The sequence below is a fragment of the Typopeltis vanoorti genome, chromosome 7, assembly GCF_054136105.1.
Source record: "Typopeltis vanoorti isolate ZY-2024b chromosome 7, IOZ_Tvanoo_1.0, whole genome shotgun sequence".
Lineage (NCBI taxonomy): Eukaryota > Metazoa > Arthropoda > Arachnida > Uropygi > Thelyphonidae > Typopeltis > Typopeltis vanoorti.
In genome coordinates, this window is record NC_143555.1 from 113,708,682 (window position 1) to 113,722,722 (window position 14,041).

Below are 14,041 nucleotides of genomic sequence, written 5' to 3' on the forward strand. Positions count from 1 at the left end.
ACAGATCTTTGTTATATTCTCATGATTTCTCAACTATCTGTCATAAAGTGAAAATCTGATCCTGGCAGCCTTATCTGGCCAGAATCTAGCTTGTTCTTCACCAAGCTTCTCTTCCACAATCCTTCTCAACCGTTTCTCAAGTATACTTGCATATATCTTACCAGGAACACTCAGTAATGAAATACCTCTGTAATTCTCACATTCGGTTTTATTTCCCTTTTTATATATGGGTACTATGATAGCTCTACTCCAATCATCTGGCATTTGTCCCTCTGTCCAGGCCTTCTGAACTATGCAGTGCAGCCACTGTAAGACTTTTATACCTCCACACTTGGACATTTCTCATTGGTCAAATATCATCTACTCTTGCCTTTCCACATTTCAGGCTTTGGGTAACCTTTTCTACTTCAAGTATGGATATGTATTCCTGACTGCATGCCTGGTCAGTGTATTTTACCACTGTACTGTCATCACTGCTTGTTTCATTTAGCAATTTTTCCAAGTAATTACTCCATACTTACAAGGATATCCTTTTTTTTAGTTTTCATGTCACCTTTATCATCTCTAATTCCTTTTACAGCACTCTTTCTTCTATTTTTGAGCTTCAACCACCTCCAGAATATCTTGCCACCTTTTTCATATTTTCTATGTTCTTACCAAAGTCCTCCCATGACTTTTGTTTAGCCAGTTTTACAGTGTTTAGCTTTCTTACATTTGTCTCTGTATTCTAAGAGCACAAGCTGACTTATTTGCCTGGAACTTTTGATATGCTTTCTTCTTTTCCTTCACTGCCTCTAACTTCCTGTGTCCACCATGGAGTTCTGATTTTTCTATCCTTGCAAACAACCTCACCACATGCCTCTCTGGTTGAATCAATCAGTGTTTTTTCAGGGCTTGCCACTGAATCTCCAAGGTTTGGTTCCTGTTCTCAAACTCTTTCATTTTTTCTTGACATCTCAGAGCTGCTCAACTTTTATTCGCTTTAAAACTTTCTTACATGTTCTTCTTTTGAAATTCAATTTCATCCTCTATTGAGCTTATGTGAGGTATTACCAATTCTTGCATTTAAGTCATCCATTATTATGATATAATGAGAAGGGTGTATTTGATCTATAATCTTTTGTAGTTCTTGATAAAAAAAATCCATCTGTTCCTTTTTGTTTTTTCTTTGATTATGTAATGATAGCTATCTTTATTTTTTGTTTTTCCAAGATTTGGTCTAATTTTTGTATTTTATGGTGTATGCTTCTAACATTCCATGTTGCTAGTTTCCAAATATTAGGTACCTTCTTTTTCCGTTTTTGTATTCCGTGTCTCAATCGTATCCATTCTCCAAGCCAGGTCATTTCCAGTAGGGTCCGTCCTTTTTGAATTGTCATGAGTGTTTTTAGTGAACCCACAGTCTAGCTTGATGGTGGGGGCTGTCACCTTAAGGTCATCAAAACTTGCCTTAGTTATTAAAGGAAAATGAAATTCCCCTTAGCCCTTGATTACTCTAATAGCTTCAGGGTTAGAATAGTAAAGATTATAGTATCGTGTCCTCTTCTATAGATGTTAATAGAGGAGATGTAAGAGGGATCAAGAAGAACAACAATATAGGAAAGAAGTATGGCTAAAAGTGAAGGAGGCCGTACTTACCCTGGTTGTGCCAAGACCATACTTGCAATTGCAAGTCCCTGGGGGGGGGGAACTATAATACAAGTCAAATTTGATTGATGACATAGGGATTTTTCAGAAAATGACAACGTATACTAAAATATTAATTAAAAAACTTTAATCAATACCTTCCAATATTTCGGCAATGTTACATTGCCATCTTCTGGGAACATAATACTATGATATGTGCATGCAGGAACTAACAAGCAAATGAGGATCATTGTGCACATATCATAGTATTATGTTCCCAGAAGATGGCAATGTAACATTGCCAAAATATTGGAAGGTATTGATTAAAGGTTTTTAATTAATGTTTTAGTATACGTTGTCATTTCCTGAAAAATTTAAAGTCAGCACTTCTTTGAATAATTTTTTTTTTACATAGCTGTATATAAAAGTTTGATGTTCTTCCACTGGATCCTGTGGTTGGTTAGTTTTCTCAATTCAGTCTTGTGCCAGGTCAAATTTATGAAGTTTAATAAGCCAGATGTGGTCTTGATGTTCAGAAATATACATTTGTTGAATGATTATTATTATTATTATTATTATTATTTGACACCTCCAGGGAGTCCAAAGACTCAACGAGGGAGAGTGTGCCAACAGCATCGAACGATTGGTCCCCTTCCAACTACTAGCCACGCTCAACCTTACTTAATTGAGCCATTAGTAGCAGAGGATCTACCAATTGACCAACCTTTGCCGGCAAGGTTGGTCGATTGGTATAAACATGATCTTCCTGTTTATCCATAAAAAGACAAATATCATTCAAGTCCATAAACACAGGTAGTATTGATGCATCATTGGCGACAGTTTATCCCAGAGAGGGCAAGAGATTGTGAATTTAGTTGATGGGCTTGTATTTCCTCCTAATCTTTGTTACATGCCCTTATTTTGTGTGCTCTAGACATCAAGGATTTTACAATACCGTAGTTTTGAGATGAATGGTGAGCAGTTGTATTATGAATATAGTAACCTGTAAAAACAAACTTTATCTAGACTTTATGCACGACACTGGAAAGAACATTAATCATCTTTCTAGTGATGTGGCTAACAGACTTTGTTTTGAGGTTTCCAGAACTATTTATGCTATCCAACAACCAAAAATGAAATCCCAAATCTTACAATCATAAAATGAAAATGCTCCTTTTGGATTGGAATGCATACTTTCTGATTAGTAGGGATCGTACCAAAAGTCAAATTAATAAACTTAAGTTACTGGACAAAACATCCACTGATCAAGAAACAGTTAAACCCAGAACCTGTCATGCAAGATCTAGAATGTATGATGCATTGAAATTAAATAAAAAATTGTCCACTTAGACCTTTGTGGATTCCACAAACAGTCCCACCCACAAAATTTCAAGATTTTTTGTTTAATCTTCATCTCTCATTAGCTATTCAGCTTCGATTAAAAAATTCTGCAGAATTTATTGCAAAGATATAAAACTGGCATCTTCAGATATGAGTTTTGATATGATCTCCCTTTTCACGAATTTTCCTCACACTGAGACAACAAAATAGCAGTAATGGTGACAATTTGTATTATTCCTTATATTAAAGACATTTCTGAATCTTTGTCACACATTCAAATTTGTCAGATATGAAGGTGGTGAAGTCATCACTACCTTCCACAATCCAGCAACTAAATCTGCAGTCTAAATGTCACCTCTTCCACAATTATTCAAGTTTCATAATTTTGCAGCTGGTCTTATTTTGGTCAAATAGGAAGATCAGTCAAAAACTATATTTCAGAACAAGATGGCTATATCTAACTTTATCAAGCCTTATAGATCTGGTCTAGCTCAACATAGAATTGAACAATTTCCCAAACTTTTGTATATTGTAGTCCCCCCCCCCCATTCGTGGGTTTGCTTTCCGCAGTTTCAGTTATCTGCAGTAAACTCTGGTGTCGGAAAATATTAAATGGAAAATTTCAGAAATAATGTATAAGTTTTAAATTGCACACCATTCTGAGTAATGTGATGAAATCTTGTGCCATCCTGCCAAGGACATGAATCATCCCTTTGTCCAGAGTGTCCATACTGTACCATATATGCTACCTACCTGTTAGTCACTCGGTAGCCATCCAAAAATATTAAATGGAAAATTCCAGAAATAAACAATTCGTAAGTTTTAAATTGTGCATCGTTCTGAGTAATCAGACTGACTGCCGCAGTATCGCAGTGATGTTCATGTAACCCTACTTTTACTTAATAATGGTCCCAAAGTGCAAGAGTAGTGATGCTGGCAATTCGGATATGCCAAAGAGGAGCTGTAAAGTGCTTCCTTTTAAGTGAAAAGGTGAAAGTTTGACTTCATAAAATAATTGTATGACAAGGTTGCCAAGATTCCATTCACATTCAGATAACTTTTATTACAGTATGTTATAATTGTTCGATTTTATTATTAGTCATTGTTGTTAAATCTTTTAGTGTGCCTAATTTATAAATTAAACTTTATCACAGGTATATATAGGAAAAAACATAATATAGGGTTCAGTACTATCTGCAAAAGGGGGGTGGGGAATACTGTAATTGCTTTTAAATATGGGCATTCAAAGAAAGTGCTGAAGCCTTACTCCATTGGCCTGACTTAAATCATGACTCCCTTTGATTCCACAAGTCTGGGAAATTGCTATCATTTGTAATAACAATTTTTTAGATACCCCAATGTATTATCATAGCTGCTATGCGACTACATGTTTAGAAGGATTCTGTTGTAAAGCACTTTTTATTCTTTTGTATTCAAATTTCTATTATTGTTCAACCTGATATTTTACAATACAAATTATTTATTAATCACATTAATAAACAGCACAGCATATTATATAGGAAATATTAAGCATTTATTGCAAGTGTTAGATTGAAATACAATGTTTCAATTATGTATACACACATATGCACAGTGATTGCTTTTTTTTTAATTAATATTTTATTTTACAGTTAATGTGACAATATGCATATGCATTTCTACAGTAATGAATCATTATAAATAACTGAATTGTTATCCTCACAGATATTCTAGCACAAGGAAGTCTAGTGAATCTCATATGGTGAGGCAATGGAAATCCAGTAAACAATACACTGGGTAAAAAAAAATTTACACTCCACATAGGTATGTTTGCAGTTCACGGTTACAAGTAAAAAAATGTTATACTGTACAAGTTTATTCACTTTTCAAAAGAGAAATTTCTATTTGCTATTCCTACGTGCATCAATATCCTCGCAGACCATTATAGACTTTTTGTTTCAAACCTTCTCCAAGTAATTTTCGAACAGCTGAAAGAAAACAAGATAAACAATCAAACTAGAATACTTCAATCGTATTTATGTGCATCCTCTACTACAAATGATACATAAACAGGCAAAGATATTCTAATTGAAATTGATACATAAACAGGCAAAGATATTCGAATAGGAAACATGTAATAGTTACATTTAGAATGATGTAAATATAAAAGTAAATAGCTATATTAAGTACAATTTTTAGTGAAGAGAGAAAATTTGTATGGAAAATAGAGCAGAATTACAAAAGCTAATAAGGGCAGAAGCAAGCAGAGTAAGTTTATATGGAACAAGAGAGAAAATCAATTAGAATAAGCAGATAAGTGCTAATGTCAATTTTAGCATGGTCCTAAGAGTTGATTTAAGTTGATTAAGAGTCTAAGAGTTCAAAAGCTGGTCTTTGAAAACTGTACAACAGACAAGTTCTAAAGAAAAGTAGGGAAAATTGTGCAGAAGATATGTAGAAAAATCATTTAAAAAATAAGAATACTACCAAATAATTCACCATTATTAGAAATCAAGAAGATACATGAAAAGTTAAAATTAATACGGTCTAAAAAGAATGGAATCAATGGATCAGTGAAACTTAAATCAAAAAAAGGGCTCCTGGCCAGTGTCATTAGTAGTTAAAAACCTAGACAAATCCATGAAAGGTGTATTGTCACAAGCTCTCAATCACTTTTGAAACTTAAGTTTCAAAGGAAAACATTTTTTGCTATAAAACGATACTGTTTTTGGGTCCTTTCTACTAATCATAAATATAATTAAAACTAGATCAGGCCTATGAGTTGTAAATGAAGAGGGGAGTCTACTATTTTTTCATTTTTAGATTCATTTCATGAAATGCACAGATGTACTGGATTTGTTTTGTCAATTTTCACAAGTTCTTTCTCCATTCATGAAGGATGGATTTATTAAAATTTAGTGTCTGAAATTTGTTAGACTATCTCAAATTTTGGTTTAAATTGAACCATATTTAATGATAAACCAATTTAAAACTAAGTAGTTATGAACTGCCTGCAGTAAATAAGTTAAAAACTGTTCTAGATATACGTGTTACTTTATTATTTAGTCATAACACTATATTACGACTAAATAATAAAGTAACACGTAAAAACCACAGTGATATCTTTAATTAGTAAAAGGACAGATATTTTGTACTAAAATTAATAGTACATCTTCAGTGTCTGTAACAGCAATAGGAATGGAATACAGGCAAAACGTTTGGTGGATCACCTATTAAAATACAATTGTTACTGCTTGCTAGGAAATAATAGAAATAACGAATTTAATTGCACGCAGTAACAATTGTATTTTAATAGGTGATCCACCAAACGTTTTGCCTGTATTCCATTCCTATTACAGACACTGAAGATGTACTATTAATTTTAGTATGAAATATCTGTCCTTTTACTAATTAAAGATATCGCTGTGGTTTTTATGTGTTACTTTATTATTTAATTACTATGCCACAGGTTCCACTAAAAATTACTACATTACGACATACAACAATACTATTGCAAAATATACCTTTTAATGATTCACTTCATTTCCATATTTACTGAAAAAAATCAAATCACTGAATAAATTCCATTTGAGATTAAAGATATTTATGAAGATATCCAAGCATTCTGCATGTTAGATCTGCAACCTTGAAGTTGGGAGAAGGAAAGTGTGCAACCCTAGAAATGTAGTCATAACACCAAACTAATAGAAGTCAGTCTCTGAACAGCCTGTATAATCACTTTCATTAATCCATTCACAAGGATACAATGCATTTTGCAATTACCACTTTCACTGCTGCTAGTAGTGTACAGCCCATGACTTTCAAGTTTCTTTCAACAGATTCGACTATCACAGAAAAGCACCAAGAGTTCAAAACAGTGCCATCTGCTAGTACTGGCATATTGAAAATGAACTTAATAGAAGGTAATTATATGGACTCTTCAGAGATCATATTTTTTGTGAGTTTGGCATGCACTACATAATAATGCACAGTAGGCTTTACAACCTATCATGTGTGGGGTTAAAAAACATGCCCCTGACAAACTTGCTTGGCATGAATTCCTACAAAGATTCAATTTGCACTTATTGTAATTATGTTTGTTTTAATAAAACTGTCAAGTTATGGTAAATGTTAAGAAGCAGGAGTTATTCTAATGTAGTTTTAGTATTTAAAAAAAATACATAAATTGACTTGCTTGTATATTTAACTGAAAGGAAATTTATATGATTGACTCACTATAGACAATTTGTAGGCAGACCAAAGAAATAGCTTTTTATATAGTGGAAACTTCACTAAATGCTATTGAAGCTTTGGATGGGATTTTTCAGAAGTTAGGTTATCAACAAATTCATCATTAATAATGTGATTGCCGTGGCAAAACTTGATTGTATGAAGTAGTTATCTTAATGAAGGAAAGTTTTATTCTTAGAATACAAAAGTATTGAAAAAAATGTTCAAAAACAATGAGTAATAAAAAAAAATAAAACCGACAATATTTAATTAGGATTTTCTGTACCTCTGAATCAGAACTGATCTCCAAGGAATACATTTTGAAGTGCAAATTCTTCCAAAGAAATAAACTTTGTTCTCCACTTTTACCCAAGGCTGTAGCAATTAGATACATGCACCAGTACTTAGTTTACTAGTTACCAATGAACTATATTACTAAAGTGCATTGCTATTCTCAAGTGAACTTTGTAGTATGTTATATCTGATATGAGGGAAAGTCAGTAAGTTACAAATAAATTAGAAGTGAATAGTTTTAAGTATGCATCACTAAATAGCAGTACAATCTAGATGTTTTACAGTTGTTCTAAGTAGCCTAAAATGTCAACAGGCTCAAGGATGTGTTGAACAGATGTGTTAAATTTTTTCTTGTGGACAAAAAGGACATTCATAAAAAGATAGATCCTGTTTAGAAGTGTTTGTTAAAACCAGCAGTTCACAACTGGACCCAGAAATTTTTGCAAAATAAAGACAATCAATACATCACAATGAAGACTGGTCTGGTCACCTTTTTAGATTGTGACAGAAGCCACTGTGAGATAGGTGGAACAATTGATCTGAGATGACAGGCAGCACAGTGAGTGAAACAGGCTGTTTTCATGATCTAGCCTACAACAATGCATGATCATTTACATTTTCATGAAAGTATAATGGATGCCCAGAGAACTGAATCCTAACCACAAAATGAACCAAATGAAATCTGTCCTTACAACATCTCTTCTACTATGCAGCGGAAGACATGTTAAACAGAATTGTTACGGGGAATGTATTGTAGGTGCTTCACATGCAAGCAAAGAAGTTCAAGGTTATATTCCATCATCAGGAAAGCTTATGTTTATGGTCATCTGGGATTTCCAGAAAGGAGAGTACTGCTGGCCTATTTAAATGCCGTATCATACTGTGAAATTTTATTGTAGCTTCAGGATGTAATCAAAATTGTCCAGGCTTACTGACAAAAGGAGTATTTGCTCATCCATGCCAATGTGAGACCCTATACAGCTACAGGAACCCTGGAGAGAATTCAAGAATGTCAGTTGGAACTCCAACATCCACCTTATAGCCACCGACTTCATCTGGTTGGCCCAGAAACAGCACTTTGGCGGCAAAAATTTTATTGATGATCAAGTGGTTGAAAATGAGGTGTAGCATTGGCTGAGACAAATAATTCTATTCTGCTGATTTGAACAGATTAGCAAGACAGAAATGAGCTGTTCTGAGAAGCTCCAATGTCGGAATAAGACAGGACATATAGCATCAGACTCAGTGATGGCAAAGTGTATAGAGAATGATGGAGAATTAATCCACGTAAAAGTCACTAAAGTCGCTTTCTGTTTTTTAATATCCCTTGCTGTCTTTAAGGTTTTCCATCCAAAATGTACAGCCTTATACACATGGTATCATTTGCCCATATAGCCTATCTGAAACCAGTCTGCACAGATTCTCTATCACCTGCATTCCTTAATATTTTTTGTGTTATATCCATGTGCCTTGAGGACACAGAGGTCTGACATACGTCAGTTTTACAGACCAAAGTTAACCCTGCGAGAATGGCCACCCCTCAGCAGAGTGCCAGCAGCATCGAACGATTGGTACCCTTCCAACTACCAACACGCTGAGACTCTACCAATTGACCAGCCTTAGCTAGCACATTCCTTAATATATAATGTATATTAGATATGACATACTACAAAGTTCACTTCAGAATAGCAATACAATTTATTAACACATGTTCAGCTGTTATAGCTCTTTATAACCATGTGCAATGCTTGTGACAAACTCATTAATTCCCATGCTTTCTTTCTTTCTGGAGACCAACCTTTATAGCTTCCTAAAAGATGAAATTGAGAATTCATATTCGTAAATTTAGGGACACAAAAACACACGTTGAACAGATTATTTTATTAATTACTAATAAAATAAAACTTGACGTTTCGACCCCTATATCGGGGTCATCATCAGAAGAATACAACTGTATAAGGAACCAAGCTACATGCTCATGCCCTGTATACCAGTAAACTAAATCTACGTAGTTAATAAATCCTTTTTCCTAGCCTGACCTCTAGTGATAAAAAAATAAAAAATAAAAATAAAATAAAAAATTATATATATATATATACAGGGTGTTCGGGATAAATTTGACATATTTATAATTAATTATATTTTTCCGTAAGTTACATGTATTAACACACACTTCTCTTCATTTAAAAGCTTGGACCCTTCTTCATTCATATACAAGATGTCAGAAAGGATGGATAGCTGGAACCCACCTGAATCATGGAAGAGAATAACTTGTATCATGATGATTCGTGCCCGCCATCAAAATAAGGATATTACGACTGCTGCCCAATGCTCCCTGAATACAGTAAAAACAATCAGGCATGAACTAGAGACTTGCAATGGTGACTACGAGGATGTAGCAAGAAGAAAGATCCCTAGCAGACGATCTGATTGCGTTCGTACAGCAGAATTCCTCGCAAATCTGCAGGAACAGGTGTTGAAGAACCCTGGCATTGGAATTCGGGCTTTGTTCGTGGAGTTGCTAACTGTAGTCAAGCCCTGGATAACAAGGGTAGCCAATGGTAGGCCGTATGTATGGCAGCAGGATTCGGCCCCTTGCCACACCTCTGGGAAAAGTCAAAAATGGTTGTCTGAAAATTTCTACGACTTCACCAGTCCAAATGTTTGGCCTCCAAACTCCCCAGACCTTAACCCCATGGATTATTTTGTATGGGGCGCAGTTGAAAAAGACACCAATCGCACTTCCAGTAATACAAAAGCCCAGTTAATGGATAAAATTAAAACAGTTTTTGCAGCCCTTCCCAGGGAGACTGTAGCATCAGCTTGTTCGAGGTTCCGAAGCAGAATTGAAGCTGTGATCGATGCTAATGGTGGTTATTTTGAGTAAATCTTGTTGATAGTATTGTAATTAACTCTGCCTGTAATGTTTTTTTGTCAATTCATTAAATTTAATAGATACAAAGAAGATTTTCTTTTTCCTTATGAAACTGTTAAATTTATCCCGAACACCCTGTATATATATATATATATATATAAATAAATAAATACAACTACAATAAACTGCTAAAGTCCTCATGTATTAATATTCTTCTGGATAGTTCTGGTTGTTATAAAATGATTTCTTCAGTTGCTATTGAATTGTTACAAACACTTCACCAGGTTGTTTTCTTGTAGTGGGATTTTTCTAAGGCTAGTTCAGGTTGTTATACAGGTTGTAGATGGGTCCTCCAGATTCTTGAAATGGTTAGGCCATCATTTTTGTTGAGATTTGGGTTGTGTTTGAGCATTTCTCATGATATGTCACAAGACAAGTTAAGACACCTACTCAGTTCTTCTAAAGATCCTTTTCCACACCTAGCACACCCAGGGGTATACAAAATACAATGCACATGTAACATACCATACATAGGGGAAACAGGTGTGGCAAAACAATTTTTACCTTCAAAAAGAAGGTACAGCCATGTGCTCACCACTTTCTCCCCCAATAGCTAACTTTTGTATGGAAGACTTTGAGCACCGTGCTCTAGAGACAGCATGTCTAAAGCCCAAAATTTGGCTCAGATACGTCGACGATATTTTTGCCATTTGGCCCAATGGCCGCGAAGCTCTAAATACATTCCTTAGCCACCTAAACAAACAACACAAACGTATCCAATTCACCATTGAAATGGGAAAAAAACAACTCTTTTCCTTTCCTAGACACACTTGTCACACATCTTCCCTCTGGCTGTCTCTCCTTCTCAGTTTACCACAAACCTACACGCACAGGCCAATACATACACAAAAATTCTTACCACCACCCAACACAAAAACTAGGTGTCATAAGCACCCTTAAACTCAGAGCCCTAACTATTTGTTCTAATGAACAGGCTCTAAACCAGGAATACAAGATCATCAACCAAACGTTTATCAAAAATGGATACAGTAAAAAAACTATTCACAAGATCCTCCATAAAGATACCAGTAAGAACAAAAAAGATTTCAAGAATGCTATTGCCATTCCTTATGTTAGAGGCATTTCTGAAAAAATAGACAGAACGCTTCTCAAATACAACATTAAAACCACCTTTAAACCCCCAAATAAGTTAAGACACCTACTCAGTTCTTCTAAAGATCCTCTTCCGCACCTAGCACACCCAGGGGTATACGAAATACAATGCACATGTAACATACCATACATAGGGGAAACAGGGCGAACTATCCCAATCAGATAAGACGAACACAAGCGACACATTAAATACCTCCATTTTTGGTAAAACCGGCTTTTCTGACCACGCACTCCAAACATACCACAGAATTGACTGGAAAAACACCAAGTCCCTACACTGCACCAAAACCTGGTTTGAGAGAAAATTTAACGAGTCATGTGAAATGCTCAAACACAACCCAAATCTCAACAAAAATGATGGCCTAACCATTTCAAGAATGTGGAGGACCCATCTACAACCTGTATAACAACCTAAACTAGCCTTAGAAAAATCCCACTACAAGAAGACAACCTGGTGAAGTGTTTGTAACATGCAACAGCAACTGAAGAAATCATTTTATAACAATCAGAACTATCCAGAAGAATATTAATACATGAGGACTTTAGCAGTTTATTGTAGTTGTATTTATTTATTTATATATATATATATATATATATAATTTTGTATTTATTTTATTTTTTTATCACTAGAGGTCAGGCTAGGAAAAAGGATTTATTAACTACGTAGATTTAGTTTACCGGTATACAGGGCATGAGCATGTAGATTGGTTCCTTATACAGTTGTATTCTTCTGATGATGACAGTTGTATTCTTCTGACAAGTTTTATTTTATTAGTAATTAATAAAATAATCTGTTCAACACGTGTTTTTGCGTCCCTAAATTGACAAATATGAGTGCTGATCACCGTGTAACCTTAAAAGAAAGAAATTGAGAATTGGTTATCAAACTGGTAATGGAGGATGGTTCCAACTTCATTTTCCTTTTATATGTAGCATCACCTGGTTTTTTTCTTTAGTGGTTTTAGTGAATCAAGAAAAATAGTGAAAGTTAAAAATAATCTGTTATATCCATCACTAAACAATACATTGATCTTTTGGCTTGATCTGTTTAAACATACTTTTAAACATGTCAATGTCAAACTGAGTGTTGAGTTATCCAGGATTAATTCAGCAGTCAATCATCATTGTCCTACCAAAGTTTTACTACCAGAATTTATGATCAAAGATAAATGCACAAATTTTTTGCTACTTTCTAAATGATGCTATTAATGCATTTTGTAAAATCTATAGTTTTCACAAAAGAATGCTGTTATTTTAAATGCAAATATTTAATGAAAACAGTAAGCAGCAGTTACATTCTAAATTTGGAATGTAGCGTTTTATTTGAGATGAACAAGTTCAATGTTAGCTTGGCATATATCCAACCTGTAATTCGGCTTATGCTACATGTATGTGTAAGCATTTCCAGTAATTGTAGAATGTTGTCTTTTTAACTCTTGTGTGCACACAGGAAGTGACTTCATTACACAGAAAGAAAAAAAAAAAACCTTAATGGTGTGAAGTCAACACACACATAATTATTAATATCTAGGGCCACAAGATAGTGGCAGTTATCTACTGTATTCTCTCCTCTGTCTTCTTGATTCACTGACAGTTTTGAGCTCGGCTATCAGTGAAACTCTAGGGGCAGAGACTAGCTTCCCACTGATATTCAAAAAATTAGACAGGGATAAAGGATTCGATCTATCAGGATATTAGAAGAGGAAGGCACATTGTGACCAGTAATCCGTTCTTTTCTACCCAAACTATTTGGGGAATGAGCACCTAACTGCCAGGTGTTGTATAGGCATTTAACACCATTTCTTTAAATTGATTATATATACTGCCTCTCGAGATTTTATTATCAATCACTTATTCAAATTTTGCAGACCATAAACTGCATTTAAAATGCCAGCATTCATTTGTGGAAATCCTATATGAAAAAAAAAAAACTACTAGCATGAGATTACCTTCTTTTTCTTCTGGAGTTAATTCACCTTTAGGAAAGTCTACATCGAATGTTATATATAATGTTCCTTTTTTATTATTGTTTTCATAATTAGGCATGCCTTCATCTTTCTTCCTAAGACGTGCTCCAGGCCACGTTATTTTATCTCTGCTAATCTGAACCTGAAGAAACACATAAAAAATGAGAAAACCAATTGTTGATAAATTTTTTTCTATGTGGGAAAGATTAAAATGATAATTAATTAAACAAACTAAAAATTACTTAATGTTATGGATAAATAGAATCAGTTTTGAAACAAAATCTATTTTCAGGAAAATAAGTTATTGAATTTTTGAGCCCTTTCCCTATCTAAAGCAATTTTAATTTGTATGGAGGAGAGAAGTTCAACACAATGGAATCTGAACTTATGGTCTTAAAATTATAGATGCTTCAACTGTTATGACAGCACAGTAAATAACATTTTTGATACTGCAAACTAAACACCGATTTCATGACAAAACCATGAGTATTACAATTATATCGTATCCTGTTGTTTCAATAATTAGAACTTTTTGAATGCTTATCATATCATTTCA

The 14,041-nt window shown here is 34.3% G+C and overlaps 1 protein-coding gene across 1 annotated transcript in view; it reads right to left on the minus strand.

Annotated features, from left to right (window-relative positions):
- Positions 1-4,479: 4,479 nt before the first annotated feature.
- The window catches only part of shv (DnaJ heat shock protein family member shriveled), a 124,590-nt gene continuing 115,028 nt past the window's right edge, over positions 4,480-14,041 (minus strand). The window contains exons 8-9 of the mRNA XM_090395097.1: positions 13,468-13,627; positions 4,480-4,934 (exon numbers count right to left, since the gene is read on the minus strand). Coding sequence (XP_090251223.1) covers positions 4,870-4,934; positions 13,468-13,627 — 225 coding nt within the window. The 3' untranslated portion in view covers positions 4,480-4,869. The remainder of the gene's footprint in view (positions 4,935-13,467; positions 13,628-14,041) is intronic.